The sequence below is a fragment of the Lissotriton helveticus genome, chromosome 12 (genome assembly GCF_964261635.1).
Source record: "Lissotriton helveticus chromosome 12, aLisHel1.1, whole genome shotgun sequence".
NCBI classification, from domain to species: domain Eukaryota; kingdom Metazoa; phylum Chordata; class Amphibia; order Caudata; family Salamandridae; genus Lissotriton; species Lissotriton helveticus.
The window spans coordinates 30,652,269-30,672,318 of NC_136073.1; the positions used below are offsets into that span (position 1 = coordinate 30,652,269).

The 20,050-nt window shown below is 47.8% G+C and overlaps 1 protein-coding gene across 4 annotated transcripts in view; it reads right to left on the reverse strand.

Annotated features, from left to right (window-relative positions):
• Positions 1–20,050, reverse strand: part of SENP3 (SUMO specific peptidase 3) — a 134,678-nt gene that overhangs the window by 45,260 nt on the left and 69,368 nt on the right. For all 4 annotated transcript variants that reach the window (XM_078670511.1, XM_078670513.1, XM_078670514.1 and 1 more), the window contains exons 7-8: positions 6,092–6,169; positions 5,771–5,908 (exon numbers count right to left, since the gene is read on the reverse strand). In XM_078670511.1, the coding sequence (XP_078526637.1) occupies positions 5,771–5,908; positions 6,092–6,169 (216 nt within the window). The remainder of the gene's footprint in view (positions 1–5,770; positions 5,909–6,091; positions 6,170–20,050) is intronic.

Here is a 20,050-nt window from a genome sequence, read left to right on the forward strand (position 1 = left end):
GCACCCTTTTGTAAATGTAAAACTCTAGAGAACGGCATATCTTCGCCAGATTTGTCTCACAAGGGTGGGTTACCATCAGATGAACTGCCATGCCTGTAATAAATAATTATGAAGGAAAGTCATAGTAAATCCAACAGAACCCGTCACCGGTCATTCATATGCCAGTTGTGAACACTAAAATAACGGGCATTTTTCATTCTTTGCCTGGAGCTGGGAGAGAAATAGACTTTTTGATTATCTTCATCTGCAAATTTTCTAAAGACTGTCTTTTCAAACTTGTTTAAGGGTACCGCTGTTGGAGGAGAAAAGGACCGGATGTGGGAGCACGAGGCCCGACTGCAGACTAAGGAACACCTGCGACATTAGCCAAGGCGAGACCACGACTGAAAAGAGCTGCAGGACGAGGCACTGTTTTCGACAACATGAGAAGAAAGGGTCGACCTGATGCCCCTGCTCGATGTCCAATGCCTGTCGACAAGTCCCCGCTCTCTGAATTCGGTCACACGCCCGCCTATTTGAAGTCTCTCGTTCCCCTAGTTTGTTCCTAATTTGGCCTTGCTCCATCCCCCTTTCCCTCTGACCTACCCTATGGACTGTTTTGTACGCTCTTCTTCCATCCGAACTTTCTGACAATCACCTCAAAGGACACAGGGCGAAAAGGACCTTTCCGACCAGAAACGCGAGGAAAGGGTCGTGCCCTGCAACGCAGAACTTAGAACAGAGCTGGACTTGTAGCTCCACCGCCGGTGCTCAACAGCGCCAACGAAAGACCACAAAGAACAATGAGAACTCGTAAAACTTCGAACATTTGACATCCTCAATCACCGTTTTTTTATGCCTCATTTCTCTCCCAGCCGCCATTGTATTGATCCTGCTCCAATCCGAATCTGAAATATGTATTAACCTGCCAGTTCACGTTATGATATGTACTTGCTGCTCGCCGTTTTTGTATTACATTCCTATGACTTTCCTGCTGAACAAGTTTATCAAATAGGCCCGCCTCCTGAAAACTAGAAAAGTTAAAATGTATCGTTTACAACAAATGAACCAGCAAGATGTCTTGAATATGTTAAAGGGAGGACTGTTGAAAATTAGTACGTTTTGGTGAACATTATCTGCGCCATCTTGCCTCTTCCCCTGATGCCACACTTTTGTCGTGCGCGCCCGCCATTTTCTAAGATGCCCCGATCAGAACAAACCCTTTTGCATGCCGCTGGCCCCTGACATAGCCCTTCGCCTTCACTAAGCCTGCACGCTATCCACCCCCTGCTTGCACCTGCCTTGAGTCATAAACCCCTCTTCGGCGCTGCTCTGCCCCAGGCCCTCATCCTGTTCCCAGCGCGACACCTCCCTGCTTTCCTTTCATGATCTCCGGCCCTTAGATGCAAAACCCTTTTTCCCCGTGTGCCCGTTTTGTCCTCCCCGTTCCCAAGCCGACACCCAGCTCTGCCGATACCATCCTTGCCCCTCCCCGTACAATAGAAAGCTTCCCCCATCAAAGAATCCCCGGGTTGATCAAAGCCCCCACCCCATGAGATCCGATCAAACCCCCCACATTCCGTGAATCGGCGGATTATCCAGCTGCGCGATGCTCATCACCTGTTGTGACTAGGGTGGGGACTTCAACTGTAAATGTGTGTGGGAACGGGCCCAAAGGGGAGTTCCGAGAATGTCTTTTCCGTACATCAAAGCTTTAACATGTATGTGTAATCTACAATAAAGTCATAAATGTGTGTATAAGAGGCCAGGCCTCAGGAATACAGTTAGAGCACCTCAGAACGATACCTTCTGTCCGTTTCGTTGTGTTCTCCTCCGGAGAGAATAAAAACCCTTGTTTCCTGCTTTCCAGTCTCCAGCGCCTGCCTCTTCATTGATTTAAATAACTAGAGGGTCACAGAGGCAATACTGCCGGGCAAATATCGATTGTCCCTGACCCGATTGAACTTTTTACACCAGGTCTGATCGACTAGTAGCCTGCGTAAAAGAGTCCTCGTCCGACTCCTGACCTTGCAGTAGACAAGCCGGAGGTAGCTGTCGTACCCTACCGGGCGATGTCTGAAGTGGCGTAATAGGCCGTTTAGTAATTTTGACCGTGACATGGCTCACTTGCGGTGGAAAGGCATCCATGGCGTGGGATAAGAGTGCAGACTCCTTCCATGGTCCCGTAGACGTCGACGCTGGAGTCGACTGTCGTGGTAGGTATTGTCGTCGACGGTAATTTACTAGTCGTCGAAAGCGGTAGCGACGACGGTGTCTTCATCGACGTCATTTTCGTCGACGGCAAGGTCCCCACCGTCGACGGTGTGTTCGTCGTCGACGGCTTTCCCACCGTCGACGGGATGATCCTAGTCGACGGCGTTGTTTTCGTCGACGGTGTCGTCGGTGTCTTCGACGACGGTTTCGTCGTTGACGACGAAATCTTCGTCGTCGATGGAGTGACCGGGATGGTCGACGGCGTAGGTCTACTCGCCGACGATGAAGGCGTTGTCCTCGTTGTCGAGGAGGAAGCCGACGATGCAGTCGTCGTCGACACTGTCGTCGTCGACGTCGAGACAGTTTTCTGCGCTGAATGCACCATCGACGCGGTCGTCGTCGTCGGGACCAGCGGCTGCTTCCTGGGGACAGGAAGGTCCTTGACAGACACAGATGCCTTGCCCTCTGAGGACTTTTTAGAAGTCTTCATAGGAGGGGTGTCTGTGGGGCTAGGGGAAGAAACCCTTGGCCTCTTCAAGGAAAAATGCGACGCTTCAGACACACTCTCACCTTCGGACACCAAGTCATCAGTCTTGGTCTTGAGCCTGTTGAGCCAAAGTAGAAGTCGACCTTCTCGGTCCTTGAGGGTCTTGTTGGAGAAGGTCCGACATATTTTGCAGTCCTTTGCCTGATGGTGAGGGTAGAGGCAATATAAACATGTTTCATGTTTATCCTCTACATGAAGTCTTTTCTTGCTGCAGGAGGAACAAGCTCGGAAAAGACCCTTCTTCTGACTATCAGACATAACTGTAGAAGATAATTAAATTCGTTTTGAGAAGAAAAAGAGAAATTCCTGAGGAGAACTCAGGTGGAGACTCCCTAGCACAACGTGCGGTAGAAAATCTGAGAGACTTGGGCTCCTGGCAGGAAGGTTCTAGAAGGAGGTAGTAGCTGATTGGCTGTTTTTCTTTATTTGGTCCTTTTTACAAAAGGACCCAGATAGGCCACCAAGGTGGGACCCTTGGGGCCTGCTCTGTTTGGTCCTTCCTGCAAAAGGACGTGGATAGGCTACTAAGGCGAGACCTTTGGGCCTATTCTTTTCTATGTATGTCTCTAGGACATTACTTTTTTATATACCGGAGGCTCCCGTCTCGACGACGGGGGAATGATTCAGGCATGTGAATCTATGAAAAACACCCAAATACTGGATAATAGGAGATGTACCCCCTAAGGTGGGGAAGGGGAGGTGAAGCAAAAATGCCTGTCCCCATCTTGGAGGATGGGACACCTCCAATCAGGGCTAGGCCTATGCCTCCTCCAACAGGAGGGTGGCATAATAGAGGGTATAGTCACCCCAAGTAAGGAGCCCTACCTACTACTCCCCTAAAAACCCCATCTAAATGTAGTACTTAGGTGACTCCCCCAGACAAAGTAGGGAGATCTGCGACGATCTAAGAAGAAAGTAGACACCATGCAGCAGAAGACAACTGCCATGGCCCCAGCCCAACTGGCCGGTCTCCAGCTTCAGCGACCTTGTGACAGGTCTTGCAACAACAACCTCCAAAACCCCTGGGAGGACTGTTGCCTTCAATAAAGACTCCACTCTCCAGTGGATCTGTCTAGAAGAAACAGACTCCAAAGACTTTGCATTCAGGCAGTTCTGAGTCTCCAGCCCACTCCGCACCCGACACCCACGGCCCGAGTCTGAGTGGCTCACCTGTGCAGTGAAGTCCCCCTGGCGATCCGGACCTCGTGTCCAGTGCTGGCTGACCTCCCCTGCCCTCCATGACAGGTCCTGCAGTGTGAATCTAAAGGCTCCCATGTCCGAAGGCAACCCTGCACCCGACGACCCTGGTGAGCTGAACAGACTGCCCCTGCAACCCTCTACCTCCCAACTTACCTCTGCTGTCGTTAGTCTTCCACCTGCAACCTATGGTGCCACGCCGGCAGCCTTTTTTGTTGACCAAAGAATCACTTGAAAAGCATTGGGTGCCAGATGTCTAATATGCATCTTGCAACCAGCCGCCCCTGTGCCGCTGGTGGTGTAAGCTTTGCCCCCCCCCCCTCACCGTGCTTAACCTAACCGCCAAAGCTTGGCCCCTGCAGCCGATTTTGTTGCCTGCAAGCAGTGTGGCTCCAAGCATCCCCTGTCTCCACTGGAAAGCGTTGAGCCAAACTCAGATTTTGACCGCTGCACCCGGCCGCCCCTGTGCTGCTGGTGGTGGTTCAGTTTTGGTACTTACCCAACCCCTGGCCCTTAATTACTTTTGGGTCCGAAGACTGATATTGTAAATTTGACATGCATCTATTTAACTGAAAGTTTGTTTTCCCTAAAGGAAAACATTGGACAGTGTGCAAAAAGTAGATTTTTGAAAGTGAAATGTATTTTTTATTAGAAACTTACTTGCCTTATTATGAAGTTCTGGATCTTCAAATAAAGTACAAAATATAATTTCATAAAATTGGTCTGGATATCCTTGAGTAATGGATCCATTATTGATCCTGTTTGTGCAATAAATGTCTACACTACCACTAATAGAGATCTTTGGGTTTTACATTGAGCCCTGTACACTTTTGGGGAACCCATGGACTCTGCACGGTATTACCACCTTACAGAGCAAACCTTGTACAATTAGTAAATATTTTACTTTACAGAGTCGCCTTTTTCTTTATTCTCACATGTGCATCTTCAAATAATGGAGTTCAGCATTTCTGCTGTACAAAAGTTGTTTGATTAAATAGACAAAATGTTTGCCCCATGTGTAATAAGAATCTAGCCCACAAATGGGGTACACATGATCATCGACTTGCCTCTCAGTTCACTAATAGCATTGCCACCAAGGAAGGCTAATTTTTCGGTTCATGTTTAAACACTCACGTTTAATAAATATATTACTAAAGCATGTGGTAACTCACTGCCATTACAGATGGCAAATTTCCAAGAAATGGTCCCAAGCCTTCCCACTACCTTGCAACTTTACCGATAAATCTACATAGTGAATTAATCTGTGAAGACTGGGTTTCAGAAAAAATTCTCATTTGCACATCACCAAGTATAGTGTTCCAATTTATTTTTCATCCTATTAAAATACATTTTAATCGAACACAAGTACAAAAAAAATGGGTTTTTGCAACTGCTGGAATATATTTTGGAATGTATGTACAGTTGACTTATTAGCTGTTTAAACGTGTGTTTGGAAAAATCCGAAACCCTCCAGCCTTTCATTTCACACTTTGTATGGCTGGTCAGACCGTTCACTTTACAAAATTCTGAAACTCTGCAGTCAGAGAAGGAAAGTAATTGTAAACAGACTTCAGACCTCAGTCTGAGCGCAGAGCAAATGTGACAAGATAAAACCAACATTTAAAGGCATCTTTATTGCTCCTTCCCTTTCTGACTGCACAGAACACCTGTTTTTGTCAGCTCGCAAGGACATGTGAGTAGGTCCTAAATATAGCGCGACCTGATCAAATCTGACTCGCCATAGTGAGTGGGTGAGTAGATATTGCGAGGCCTGTGTACGGATTGCTTAGTGAATTACCCTGACCCTTCCTTCCTTGAATAATCCAGTCTTACCTTAGGGCATCGCCTGTTGAGGGTACGCTGAGAATCAAAGTATGTGATGCTTCTCTGAGTTACATCCACGGACACCAGCGACCAGTGAACTTCCAAATGAATAGGTATGAGAAGCAGATCCTTCTTAAAGATATCCACCTAGAAAACAGAACACATCATACAACCAATGACCAAAGGGGACACATCACAGTCAACATTTTAGTGGCTGAAAGCAGATCAGGCCTGCACAGGGATACTGGTGAACAGAATTAACCAAACAATGATAAGCACCATGGCAATCCCCAGAAGGAACCACATTTAAATACTTAAAACAAAACTTACATTTTTTGTCCAGCGCTTGACTCCATCGTACCCCTTAGTGCGCAGCTTATCGTAGAAAAAGCTGTTGAAGAAGTGCACCTGTGGAAAAAAAAATACATTTACATGCCATTTAAATATGACAGGATAAGTTTAAGAGAAGACTATTTCCCAAGTGCATGGAGTCACTTTTTTCCTTTTAAATATTTATGGTGGATTAAGCCAGCACCTGGAGATGAGAGGATATGTTCTACTGATTAAATGAATTGTTCAGCAAAAGGGCTTTAACCTGGGAGGATGAACAAATGCCTCATGAACATAGCAACTTACTTTTATATAGGTGGGTATGTAGTTCAAAGCTTACTTTTAAGAGATTCAAATGCTATTCACATATTTCCCCAAGTCAAATTGGCAACATTCAAATAGCATCCAAAACTATCAAGAGATTAATCGCTGGACAAGGTTAACTTTTAATATTGTGACATACCCAACAATGATTCAGCGGTCATTCACAAGCATTTGATTTCAACTAGGAGACAGACTGATTAAAGACATGAAACCGTGTAAATAATCCTGCCTCAGTCACCAAGTAAACTACCTGAAACAATTTTCTCCTAACAAAATGCTTGCATGTCTACTGCTCTCTGATTTCATATTGGTCACCCAACATTTGGATTCTCGTAGCTTAAATTTTTTGGGAGAAGGAGGTTGGGGGAAGGTGGAAGATTTACCCTCATTTTTAAAGCAATCTAAGTTGAAAGGCAGCTCAGCCCTGGAGGATTCAAATACTTAGTTTCAACATTATCAGATCTCCTTTTTTGATGTAGAAATTCAAATCCCTTGGCATAAGTTTTACACAACTCTGATGATAAGCGTTGCGAAGAGAACTGAATTACATTGTTTTATGGCTTTAGGTTTACACATGCATTCTGCAATGATGAGTTGGGGAAAGTCAATGCTTCCCGCAACTTTCTATGACCATGCAGTTAAATTTTGGGTCTTTTACGTTGTCAAGTCAAGTCAAGAGATTTATATAGCGCGCTACATACCCATAGGGTCTCAAGGCGCTTGAGGAAGGGTGGGGAATTACTTGTCGAATATCCAAGTTTTAAGTTGCTTTCTGAATGCTAGGTGGTTCTGAGTAAGGCGAAGGTGAGTGGGAAGTGAGTTCCAAGTTTTATCTGCTAGGTAGGAGAAGGATCTACCTCCAATGGTGGTTTTGTTGATGCGAGGTACAGTGGCAAGGGCTTGGCTGGAGGATCGTAGCTGACGGGAGGGGGTGTAGAAGGATAGTCGTGTGTTGAGGCATTCGGGTCCAAGTTCGTAAAGTGCCTTGTGCGCGTGGGTTAGGAGGCGGAAAGTAATCCTCTTATTTACGGGGAGCCAGTGGAGGTTTTTCAGGTGACCAGAGATGTGTTCTTTACGCGGGATGTCTAGTATGAGTCTGGCTGAGGCGTTCTGGATGCGTTGGAGTTTTTTCTGGAGTTTTGCGGTGGTACCGGCGTATAGGGTGTTTCCGTAGTCCAGGCGGCTCGTGACCAGTGCGTGGGTGACCGTTTTTCTAGTTTCGGTGGGGATCCAGCGAAATGTTTTTTTGAGCATGCGAAGAATGTTGAAGCAAGATGATGAAACGGCGTTGACTTGTCTGGTCATCGAGAGTGAGGAGTCCAGGATGACACCCAGGTTCCGTGCGTGGTCCGTCGGGATGGGTGCTTTTCCAAGGGCCTCTGGCCACCAAGAGTCATCCCAGGCGGAGGGGGAGGTGCCTAAGATGAGGACTTCTGTTTTGTCTGAGTTCAGTTTTAGACGGCTGTGCTTCATCCATTCGGCTACTTCTTTCATTCCTTCGTGTAAGTTGGTTGTGGCGGTGTTAGGGTCTTTGGTGAGTGAGAGGATCAGTTGAGTGTCGTCAGCGTAGGAGATGATGTTGAGGTTGTGTTGGCGAGCGATGGTCGCAAGGGGGCTCATGTATACGTTGAAGAGGGTGGGGCTGAGTGACGATCCTTGTGGCACGCCGCAGATGACTTCAGAGGCCTCTGACTTGAATGGAGGGAGGCGGACTCTCTGGGTTCTTCCGGTAAGGAACGAGGTGATCCATTCCAGTGCCTTTCCTTGGATTCCGACGTTTCTGAGGCGTTGTAGAAGGGTGCTATGGCAGACTGTGTCGAAGGCAGCGGAGAGGTCGAGGAGGATGAGGGCGACTGTCTCCATTGTCCAGTAGAGTACGAATGTCGTCTGTTGCTGCGATAAGTGCGGTCTCAGTGCTGTGTTTGGCTCGGAAGCCGGACTGTGAGGAGTCGAGGGATTTGTTGGTTTCGAGGAAGGTGGCGAGCTGGTTGTTGACAGCTTTCTCGATGACTTTGGCCGGGAATGGAAGAAGCGAGATGGGGCAGTAGTTTTTGAGTTCGGTGGGGTCAGCTGTGGGTTTTTTCAGAAGGGCGCTGAGTTCTGCGTGTTTCCAGCTTTCCGGGAAGGTGGCGGAGTTGAGGGAGCAGTTGATGACATCTCGGAGGTGTGGTGCTATGATGGAGTCTGCTTTGTTGAAGATGTGGTGAGGGCATGGGTCAGTTGGGGATCCTGAGTGGATGGAGTTCATCAGGCGGACGGTGTCCTCAGTGGAGATTGGGTTCCAGTCGTTAAGGGTGTTCAAGGGGGGTGAAGGTCCTGCAGAAGGTTGGGTGGGTTGGTCTCCGGGTTGGTTGTTGAAGCTGTTGTGGATGTCTGCGATTTTGTTGTGGAAGAAGGTAGCTAGGGAGTCGCAGAGGGCTTGGGAGGGGGTGATGTCGGAGTTGGCTGATGGGTTGGTAAATTCTTTGACGATGTTGAATAATTCCTTGCTGTTGTGGGCATTGTTGTCTAGTCGGTCTATGAATGCGGCTTTCTTGGCAGACCGGATTAGTTGGTGGTGTATGCGGGTGGCGTTTATGAAGGCGTCCCTAGTGCTGGTGTTTGGGTCTTTTTTCCAGGCCTTCGAGGGAGCGACAGAGTTTCTTCGATTTCTTAAGATCATCGTTGAACCAGGAGGCGTTTTTGCTGCCTAGTTTGATTTGACGTTTTTTCAACAGCGCTAGGATGTCGGCGCTGTTGGATAGCCATTGGGTGAGGTTAATGGCTGCTTGTCAAGCAAAGGCAGATGTATCAAGGGAACAAACTGCCTCCAACTTAGATATGTTAATAACAGTTAACGGTCTCCTAATTTCCTACGACATTGTAGTTTTGGATAATAGGTACAACAACCTCAGTCCAAAAGTCAAGCTTTGAGATTTTGAGGCAGTTAATGTCATTAGAGACCCACTCAGAGTGAAAGCAGGATAATTCACTACCATTAAAGGGAAGGAACGAGGAGCAGACACCAATAATACATCATCACACGAGTGTAAAGCCAACTTGGCAAGTTCAGTACTTGTGTGTAAGCTCAAATGAAGCCCGCTCTTTTCAAACACTTTACAAATTTAAGACTCACAAGCATTTCAATAAAAGATCAATGATTGGTAGCTTGCATAATGAATCATTGCAGAAAAGACATCTCAAAGAGCACGTATTGCGAACAGAACCTGGAAGGCGCAACCTTTTCACAGTCCTGAAAAAGTCAATGGCCCTTAGAGATGCACCATGTGCAACAAGCTTTTGGATTCCTAGTCACCTAGAGGCTTAAGGAACATCAACTCAACAATACAACTGAACAATACAATGCCAGCTACTGAGTTTCCAGAAAGCCTAACACAATATTAAGTTGTAGCAATTTCCCTTTGCTAAGAGAAAGAAATAAACCTTTGAGGCATCCAGCGTCAGATGGATAGGAAAATAAGGTCGGAAAGAAATTAGTTGTATTATTATTCTTCCTAACAGCATTGCACCTGCAAAAAGGCACAGCTAGTCAGAATTTAGCAGATAATGACTGAAAGTTAAGCACGCGGTTTGACTATATAGTCAGTCAGCAACAGGGAGTCCAGAGAATGAAGCAGCTTTAAGAGTCTCAGACAGAGCTTCTAGGTATAGATGAGTGAATGAGTTTCAGCTGACTATGTGCAAGGGCTGGGCCTCCAATGCAGATGGAACTTATGACCAGGCCAGATCACACTAGCAGTCAGCAGCAAATAAACTTTAGTATGGCTCTTGGAAAAGCAGCACGTATAACTTTACTGCTGGGGAGATTGCCAGTCAGTCCAGGATGAAACTTGAAATACTGCCCCAATTTTAAAATAAATGGTGGCAAGAGTTGAAGTTACAGGTGACTAACGTCTGGCCTCTTACTATATGCTTCTGCAGGACAACTGCTGCAGTGGTACTGGTCGTATTTGTATAGTGCACCACTTCTCAAAGAATAGGCAATCCAGACACTAAACAGTCCTCTGCCAGAGGCAGAAGGTGTAAGTTTTGAGTTGGTGATGCTACTGCTTACCTAAAGTGTCGTACGATTAGCAATTACGGGGCTACTGAACCCTCACATACTGGCTAACACTTTGAGACAAATGACTGACTAAAGAAATGTGCAGCAGTTCACTGACCATTCAAAAATCCCAGCACCACTCAATTATGAGATACTCTTCCTTCTTTGTTCCACAAAAGCAAATGTGGGTAGTGAAATCGAAGTTGTGACGCATGAAAAAATACTACAGGTTGGCTCAAAGTTTGGCACTGTGGTCAGCAGAGATCTATGGGCAGAAAAGAAGCAGCAAAACCTTTAAAATGGCGGTGACAACCGAAAAGTCACACTGTAAAACTCCAGTATTTTTGCATGGATTGCATCCTATTTTCCAAGTGAAACGTCTATCATTTTATTAGTGTATGCAGGGCTATGGTTAAAAGAACAGTCCATCTGGAACAGTGGTGTAGAAGAGTCAACTCACGATGGTGAGCCACGGTGCAGATGAGGACTGCACCGTGTTCTGGAGAAGGGTCCATGGGTGCACAGAACCAGGGAAAGATGGACAACCACACTGGAGACAGACGTACATTGCTCATAACCATGAAGACCAAATTCACTTGTAACTTTGGTCAAGGCAGAGTGGTAGTCGTTTGGGGAATTCATGAGACCTTGCCTCAGCTCACTCAAATATGTAACGATAACATTGTGCAGTGTAAACCTTGGTGTTGTATAATTTCTCAGTGGTTTACAATGCATTCTGGACCATCATTTACGGACTGCTGACAACATAGGCAAATATGAATGAAGAGGTCATTGAGCAGATGGGGGAAATGTGAGATGTATGGCCTAGGAGCCACAGTGAATTGCTTTTGAGTTAGTAGAGCTCATGAGAGATACGACCCAAACACCTTTGTGTATGGGTGTTGGGAAACTGGAGAACATGCAAGGTATGGCCCAGGCACCAAAGTATGTTTTCTGAGTTAGCAGGGTACATGCAAGACAATGACCAAGTACTATTATGTAGATTGCTGGGGAACATACAAGGTATGGCCCAGCAGCCAGTGTACATGGTTGCTGGTTTAAATGAACCGTGTGCGATGTGGAAAAATCACCAGCATGCCTTGGCACTCTTCTAGTTCGTTTTTGAACCTTAACCAGCATGGTACCCATTATTCGATTGTCGAAAGGTGCAGACACCGAATCAGAAGTGAACTGTGCAGACAACGGAGCAGAGAGGTGAGCTGCAGATGCCTGCATGCTGGGGAAAATAGACGACATGGTCACAGCCCCAGCCCCCCCCCCCCCCATCCTTCCCCTCCCCCCAGACGGTGCCACAGAAGTACTGGTGTGTGGTAGCCACCTTCTGATCCTTTATCATTCTCTAATAAATACGGGTATTTCTTTACTTTTCTTGTTTTTAGTTATTTCTTCTTTTATGTCCACCTGTTTGCTTTCCTCATCTTTGGGAGGTAGGTGGGTTACATGTGAATACAGAAAACCTCAAGCTGCAAAAGAACAAGTTACTTACCTTCGGTAGTGCTTTTTCTGGTGGATACTGAATCTGCCTGTGGATTCCTCACCTTGTGAATATCCCCCTGCGTCATCAACATTCGGAAATTCTTTTGTAGCTCTTCACGCCGACGATGTCACCGAACGCACGGCTCCGCTGACATCACTGACTCCATAATAGGACTCAGTCGGCGTGATGACATCAATTCCGCCCTTTTTTCCGTGCCTTCAAGGCACACGTACAGACTGACAACAGTAGATATACACAAAATGTACACAGTACCAAATATTCCAAGATAACACACAGTGTGTAGTCAATGCAGGAAAGCAATTATAATAACATTTCCTTTGACAATAAAATATTTTTACATTAAAACAATGACACTAATACAGGTATAGAAGAGTGGACAATGGGGAGGCGGGTGGGCCAGTGAGGAATCCACAGGCAGATACAGTATCCACCAGAAAAAGCGTTACCGAAGGTAAGTAACTTGTTCTTCTGATGGATACATCTGCCAGTGGATACTTCACCTTGTGAATAGAGTCCCACAGCAGTCCCCACTCCCGGAGGAGGGTGTCCACTCTCCTATACCAGAAAATCATGGAGGACAGAATGCGCAAAGTGTCCGTCCCTCCTCACTTCAGAATCTAAGCAGTAATGCTTCGCGAAAGTGTGGAGGGAGGCTCAAGATGCCGCTCTACAAATGTCCTCTACAGGAACACCCCTAGGCAAAGCAGATGTAGCAGACCTTGCTCTAGTAGAATGAGCTCTTAAATCTTCAGGAGGTTCCTTACCCGCCAGAGAGTAGCATATCTTGAAACACAAGACAATCCATCTTGACAGCGTGCGCTTGTGCACCGCCTTGCCTCTTCTGGCTCCAACAAAACCCACAAAGAGCTGGTCATCCACTCTGAACTCTCTGGTTCTGTCCAAGTAGAAGCTCATCGCCCTCTTAGGGTCCAAACGGTGAAGTCTCTCCTCCTCCTTGGAACGTTGAGGGTGAGGATAGAAGGTAGGAAGGGTGCCCTAGATGAAGGGAGTTACCACCTTAGGCAGAAAAGCAGCCCTGGTCCCGAGAACCATTTGTTCAGCATAAATGGTCAAGAATGGGGGCTTTGAACTAAGAGCTTGAAGCTCACTTACCCTCCTTGCCGAGGTAATTGCAACCAGGAAAACCGTTTTTTAAAAGATAACAGTCTCAAGGGACACTTGTGCAAAGGTTCAAAAGGTGAACCCATCAAAAAAGTGAGCACAAGATTCAAGTCCCATTTAGGCACAATAAAGGGAGTAGGAGGACATTTATTTGTAAGGCCCTTTAGAAACCTTAAAACAATAGGAGATTTAAATAAGGACGGCTGATCCGGCAGATAGAGAAATGCCGACAAGGCCGAAAGATAACCTTTGACCGTAGCTACAGCAAACCCTTGCTGAGCCAAAAAAAGTGCAAACTGAAGTATGTCAGACAAATCGAGCCTTCAAAGGGTCAATAGACTTCTCACACCAAGAGACAAATTTAGACCATCTATAAGATTAGATCGACTTGGTGGAATCACGCCTGGCCGATAAAATGACATCCACCACATCATGTGGGAGAAAAAAAGAATTCAGGTTACCCAGTTTAATCTCCAGGCATGAAGGTGTAAGGTCTGGAGGTGGGGGTGTAGAACCTGCCCCTTCATCTGAGAGAGATCTGCCCTGAGAGGGAGATGGAGCAGCGGGCACGAGGAGAGGTGGAGAAAATCTGTGTACCACACCCTTCTTGGCCAATCCGGGGCGATCAATATGACTTGAGCCCGGTCTTGACGTATCTTCCTCAGAACCTGAGGAATCAAGAGTATGGGAGGAAACGCGTAAAGGAGTCTGGAGTTCCAACTCAACTGAAACGCGTCCCCCAAAGCTCCCTGCATCGGATACTGGAGACTGCAGAATGACGGGCAGTGAGCATTCTCGTGAGTGGCAAACCGGTCCACCTGAGGAGTTCCCCACGTCCGGAAGACGTGACGAACCACTTCTGGATGAAGCCTCCACTCATGATCGGCCGAGAACTGCCGACTGAGACTGTCTGCACGCATGTTCAGAACTCCAGCCAGATGATTTGCCATCAGACAAATCTGGTGGTCCTGAACCCAGGACCAAAGACGCAGAGCCTCTCTGCAGAGACACTGCGATCCCACTCTTCCTGCTTGTTGACATACCACATCGAGGTCGTGTTGTCCGTCAGGACCTGAACCGACCGACTGCGAAGGGAAGGGAGGAAGGCCTTGAGCGCCCACAATTCCAGAAGGTTGATGTGGAGCAACCTTTCCTCTGGAGACCAAAGACCCTTGATCTCCAGATCCCCCCAGATCAGCACCCCACCCTAGGGTGGATGCATCTGTTATCACTGTGGCCACCGACAGAGGCAGTTGAAAAGGCTTTCCTTGAGACAGATTGCCTTCCACGCCCCACCAAGGCAGATCCGCTGCAGCTTCTCTTGAGATCCTCACAGACTCCCTGAGATCTCCGTTGTGTTGATACCACTGCCTGCGGAGGGACCACTGGAGTGCCCTGATGTGCCAGCGTGCACAATTGACCAGCAGAATGCAGGAAGCCATCAGACCGAGCAGACGAAGGACCTTCAGGCCTGGAACGACCGCTCAATTGTAAAACAAGGGAATCCTTTGAGGAGGAGGGAATGCCCGATACACAGTTGTATCCAGTACAGCACCTATGAACAGGTTGCACTGGGAGGGCACCAAGGAAGATTTGGGCACATTTATCAAAAAACCCAATCTGTACAACAACTGAGTTGTGACTTGCAGATGATGGAGCACTTTCTCCGGAGATTCTGCTTTGATCAGCCAATCGTCCAGATAAGGGAAAACTGGTACCCCTGACCTTCTGAGATGTGCTGCCACCACAGCAATCACCTTGGTGAAGACTTGAGGCGCAGTAGTAAGACCAAACGGAAGGACTGCAAACTGATAATGTTGCGAACCCACCGTGAAATGGAGATACTTCCTGTGCGACTTCAGGATGGGGATGTGGAAATATGCATCCTGCAAGTCGATCAACACCATCCAGTCTTCTTCCAGCAGCGCTTTAAGAACCTATGCAAGGGTGAGCATCTTTAACTTCTCCTGCTTCAGAAAGAGGTTCAAAATCCTGAGATCCAGGATTGCACGAAGTCTGCCATCCTTCTTGCGGATCAGGAAATACCAGTAGTATCCCTGACCCCTTTCCTGTTCCTGAACCACCTCTATCGCACCTTTTCTTAGTAACGCCAGGACTTACTCCTGCAGAAGTAGCAGGTGGTCCTCTGTGCAAAACCCTTGACAAGGAGGGTAATTTGGAGGGAATTCCTGAAAGGGAAGAGCATACCCATTCTCCACGAGATTGAGAACCCAAAAAGGTCCGAAGTGACAGATTCCCAATCTCGTAGAAAATAGGCAAGCCGACCCTCCACAGGACCCGCATGATCTAGAATAGCGGATCTAGGGCTGCTTTGCTGAGGTTGGAGGGGGGTGGGAAGAGGAAGAGGAGGAGGAAGCTTGATGTCCGAGGACAAGCTCTTTGTCTGCCCCTGTACGATTTGTACAGCGGATTTTGCTGCTGCTGCGACTGCTTGTAGGCTCGAAAGGAGGACCTTCCAAATCCTCTATACCTTTTACTTACAGTATCTCTGGACTGTAGACCGAACGACCTGGCTGTTGCTCTGCTATCTTTGAATCTCTCCAACGCAGAGTCAGCCTTTTCCCAAAAAAGGCTGAGCCGTCAAAAGGCAGATCCATTAAGGAAGCCTGGACATCAGCAGAGAATTCGGAAGACTTCAGCCAAGCCGCTCTTCTGGTGGCAATAGAAGACCCCATGACTCTCGCCACAGAGTCAGCCTTGTCCAACCCACTCTGGATGACTTGCCGAGCAGCTGCTTGAGTATCAACAAGCACCTCATTAAAATTCTGCCTGTCCTCCTCTGGAATTTTAGGGGCCAACTGTTTCACAGAATCCATCAGAGCATGGATGTAACGCCCCAAGAGGCATGTGGCGTTCGTCGATTTGAGAGCCATGCTCGCTGAAGAAAAAACTCTTTGCTGCTTGGTCTTTTTTTTTTTAGAATCTTTGTCTCCAGGCACCTGAGGGAAAGCACCTGCAGATCTTTTGGAGCAGGCTGCCTGTACCACCAAGCTCTCTGGTAAAGGATGAGCAGATAAAAAGTCTGGGTCTCCGGGAGCCACCCTATATCTTCTTGCGACAGCCTTCGAAACTGCTGGAGCTGTAAGAGGCCTATACCACACCTCCAAGATTGGCTCTGTCAAAGCTTCATCAAAAGGAAGTATAGGCTCTACCACAGAAGATGGAGAGTGGAGGACTTCTGTTAATATAATTGACTTGTACTCAGCAGTAGGCAGATTTAAATTCAACAGTTCTGCTGCCTTCTTGATGACCACATGATATGGTGCCACATCTTTTGAAGGGGCATCTGGGACAGAGGATAACTCCCAATCCGGAGACAGTTCCAATCCACCAGCCTCCCTTAGGTCAAAGAAATCTTCCGATTCCTGCAGCTCACCTTCTTCCATCTCCACTTCTCTATACCTCTGTTCCTCTAGAAGTCGCTGAGCCTCACGTCTCGACCTCTCCTTGGGGAACGGCGTCGGCAGATCCGCAATCGACTCAGATGGAGCCGGCGTCGAGCTCTGAGCCGAAGCAACAGGCCGCTGCACTAGAGGTCGAATTGGAGCCGGTGACAAAGGAATCGGCGTCGAAGACCTCGGCGGCGCCGAGAGATGCCAAGGCGTTGTCGGAGCCGGCATAAATGGCATGAACGGCGCCGGAGCATACGTCTGGGGGACTCCCAGATTAAAGGCCATCGGACCAACCGGTGCTCCAGAGGGGTACATGGCTCTCGTGAAGACACCATACATAACATTTAAATACTATGTAGGGTCTTTTCCCATGCCTGGAAAGGGAGGGTATGAACCCACAGGCTGCTCTCGAGGAGGCACTGGATTTGTGTCGACTTCCTCGGGTTGGTGAGCCGGAGTCATTGAACCCTCAGGCAAGGGAGCCTCTTCCTCCTCTCGAGTTGGAGTTCGAGACTGCGCCGGCGAGGGATTCGACACCGGAGCCGGTGAATGCTCCGGCGACTTCATGGGCGAAGCCTCAACTTCTGGATCCAGAACATCTGGAGAAGGAGATCCATCATCCTTACGATGTCTTCTACCTGGCGACTTCGGCCTCGCATCCGAATCCTTCCCAGAATGGTGTTGAGATCCGTGCTTCCTCCTCTTATGCTTCTTTTTTGTCGACCTGGAAGCATGCCCTGAAGACAAAGGCGAAGGCGACCTCAAACGGGACCTCGACCTCCTCGATCGTGACTTCGAACTCTTCTTGTCCTTTTTACCCTTCATCTTGGCAACCAGGAGCTTCGCCTCTTTCACGAAGGGCCTTGGGGGTTCATCTTCTTGCAGCATGGACACCCCTGGACATCATGGTCTGAGGACAGGCACCATACGCAATCTTCATGCGGGTCCGTGATTGACATCATTTTCCTGCATTCTCCGCACGGCTTGAATCCGGTCTTCTTCGAGGACATCTCGACCGGAGACAAAGAAACAAGAAAACTCTGAAAGCAACAAACAGTAACAGTTACTCAATAGCTACAGAGGATCCCTCGAAAACCGTTAGTGTCGACGACGCGGAAAAAAGGGAACTGATGTCATCACGCCGACGGAGTCCTATTATGGAGTCAGTGACGTCAGCGGAGCCGCGTGCGCGAAGCCGTGCGTTCGGTGACGTTGTCAGCGTGAAGAGCTACAAAAGAATTTCTGGATGTTGCGGATGCAGGGGGATATTCACAAGGTGAGGAATTCGTGAGGTTTTGAAGATGAATGCTAGCTGAATGCTTTGATTCATGTGGAATGTGCTTCCTACCTTCGGTAGGAACTGAGGGTTGGTCCTTAGGACAGTTTTGTCCTTGTGGATTTGCAAGTATAGTTCCTCAATAGTTAATGCTTGTAGTTCACTTACTCTGTAGACATTTTACAGCTATTAAAAATGCAGTCTTTGTGATATACCGGAGTTCTGCTTTGTACATGGGCTTGAACAGTTCTGTCACAAGGGGTGTTAGAACTGTGTTTAAGCTTCACATTGGGACGGGTGATCTCCTTGGGGGTGCAATTCATTTGGAACCTTCTAGGAACTTTTTAATGACTGGTGATACAAACTAACTTTCATATGATGCTCTCCTGGTGTACACTACAATCGCTGTCAGGTGCGCCTTGAATAATTGATTTGTCTAGCAAGTGGGTAAGATATATTAGCACGGTTTCCTGTGTAGCTATACACTACATGAGGTATTGTTTACACCTAGTCTTGTAGCTGGCTTTCTTGCCTCTTTTAGTATCTCCATTGTTCTTTGTGGCAAGTTTAAAACGTCCAAACTCCAGGTACTCAGACGCTAGGCCGAGTGGCTTCCTGCCTAAACATGGGACAGAGACTGCCCTGTTGGCTGTGACAGAGGAGACAAGGCAGATCTTGGATCAGGGAGGGTCAGTGGCAGTGATCCTCCTTGATTTGAGCGCCGCCTTTGATACGGTAAACCATAAGATTCTTTTACACCGTGTAGGAAGGTAGATCCCTGACTATGGTTGCCCCCAACTTTTTGCCTAGTGTTTTGCTGGTTTTCTGACTTAGTTGACCTGGGGCCCTGCTATTCAGGACCCCAGGCCCACTGCTCTCTCTGTAAAATGGATTCCATGTACCTTAGGTACATACCTAATTGGATACTGAGTCACCTTATCAGTCCCTGTACAGTGTACCTTAGGTACCCAGGGCATAGGTGTACCCAGGGCCTACCAGGGGCTGCAGCATGTATTATGCCACGCCTGGCTGGTCATCCAAATCTGACAACTGGCTGCACGACAGCTGGGGCAAGGTGGTGTAATCACCCTTTGCTTTAGATATAGTATTCCTATATCTAACCCTAAAATGGACACATATATTCCTATCAGTCACTCCTATGGCAGGTCTTATCAATCCTGAAGGCAGAGTGCTTGGAATAATGTGAGATGGTGCTCTGGCATGAGCTGAGCCCGTTTGCAGCTTGCGGAACCAAGTCCTAATAGCTGTTCCATGATAACGCATACCATATACTCTTAAGTGAATTATAATCCTCGCGGTTATATGCCAACTCTGGTATCGCTTTATCAAAACATGTCGAGTAAGGTGTCATACGAATTGGAATACTAACCCCTCGCCAATTCTGGCGACGGGGTTAGCATTCCACCCTTCTAGAGGGACACGACATGTATGTAACCTGTAACCCCGGTTAAAGTCAGACATAGCCTCAGCTCCACAAGATGGATGCTGCCACTGAGACACAAGTCTGCCCTCCTGCTGCTGGGAGTCCTCCCAGCACAGGAGGCAAGGACAAAGGGTTTCCTGCCAGGGGCGGTGCCAGCACCGTCCCAGACAGGATTTTGTGTATCCTAGGTAGGCAGGGCTTTAGAGGAAGGTGACTGCAAGTGGCACCCCGGTGCTCACTGTGCATAGGCCGGCTTGAACCAGTTCCAGGGGCACTCCAGCCCCTGATCTGGGGAAAGCCCGCCAAAGGAGAGGGGTGTAACCACCTCCCTCCTAGTCCCACCCATAGGGCAGGACTTAGTCGCATGCCTGCCCCCTTTTGCAGGATAAAGGTAGGAGCAGGCCCCCTTCCAAATTAGATCAATCTTTGAATCCTGAACCGACTTTCTACGAGAGGAACTCAAGACTCTTCCTAAGATTTCTCCCTTGTTATGTTATGTTATGTTAAGGGGCATTTTTAAAGCGCTCTGTCACCGTGGGTTTCCTGGCGCTAGTCTGACACTGAGAGGGAAAAAGGATTAACCAGAGTGTGGGAAAAGCCAGGTTTTTAGGGATTTACGAAATTGGGTTAGTGAATTTGAGAATTTGAGTGAGGGGGGAAGAGAGTTCCAGAGTGTGGGGGCAAGGAGAGCAAATCTCCGGCCACCCATTCTGCAAAGTTTAAAAGAGGGAACAACCAAGAGGCGAAGGGTAGAAGATCTGAGATTCCGAGAGGGGCAATAGGGACTGATGAGGGATTTCAGAAAGGCAGGGCAAGTGC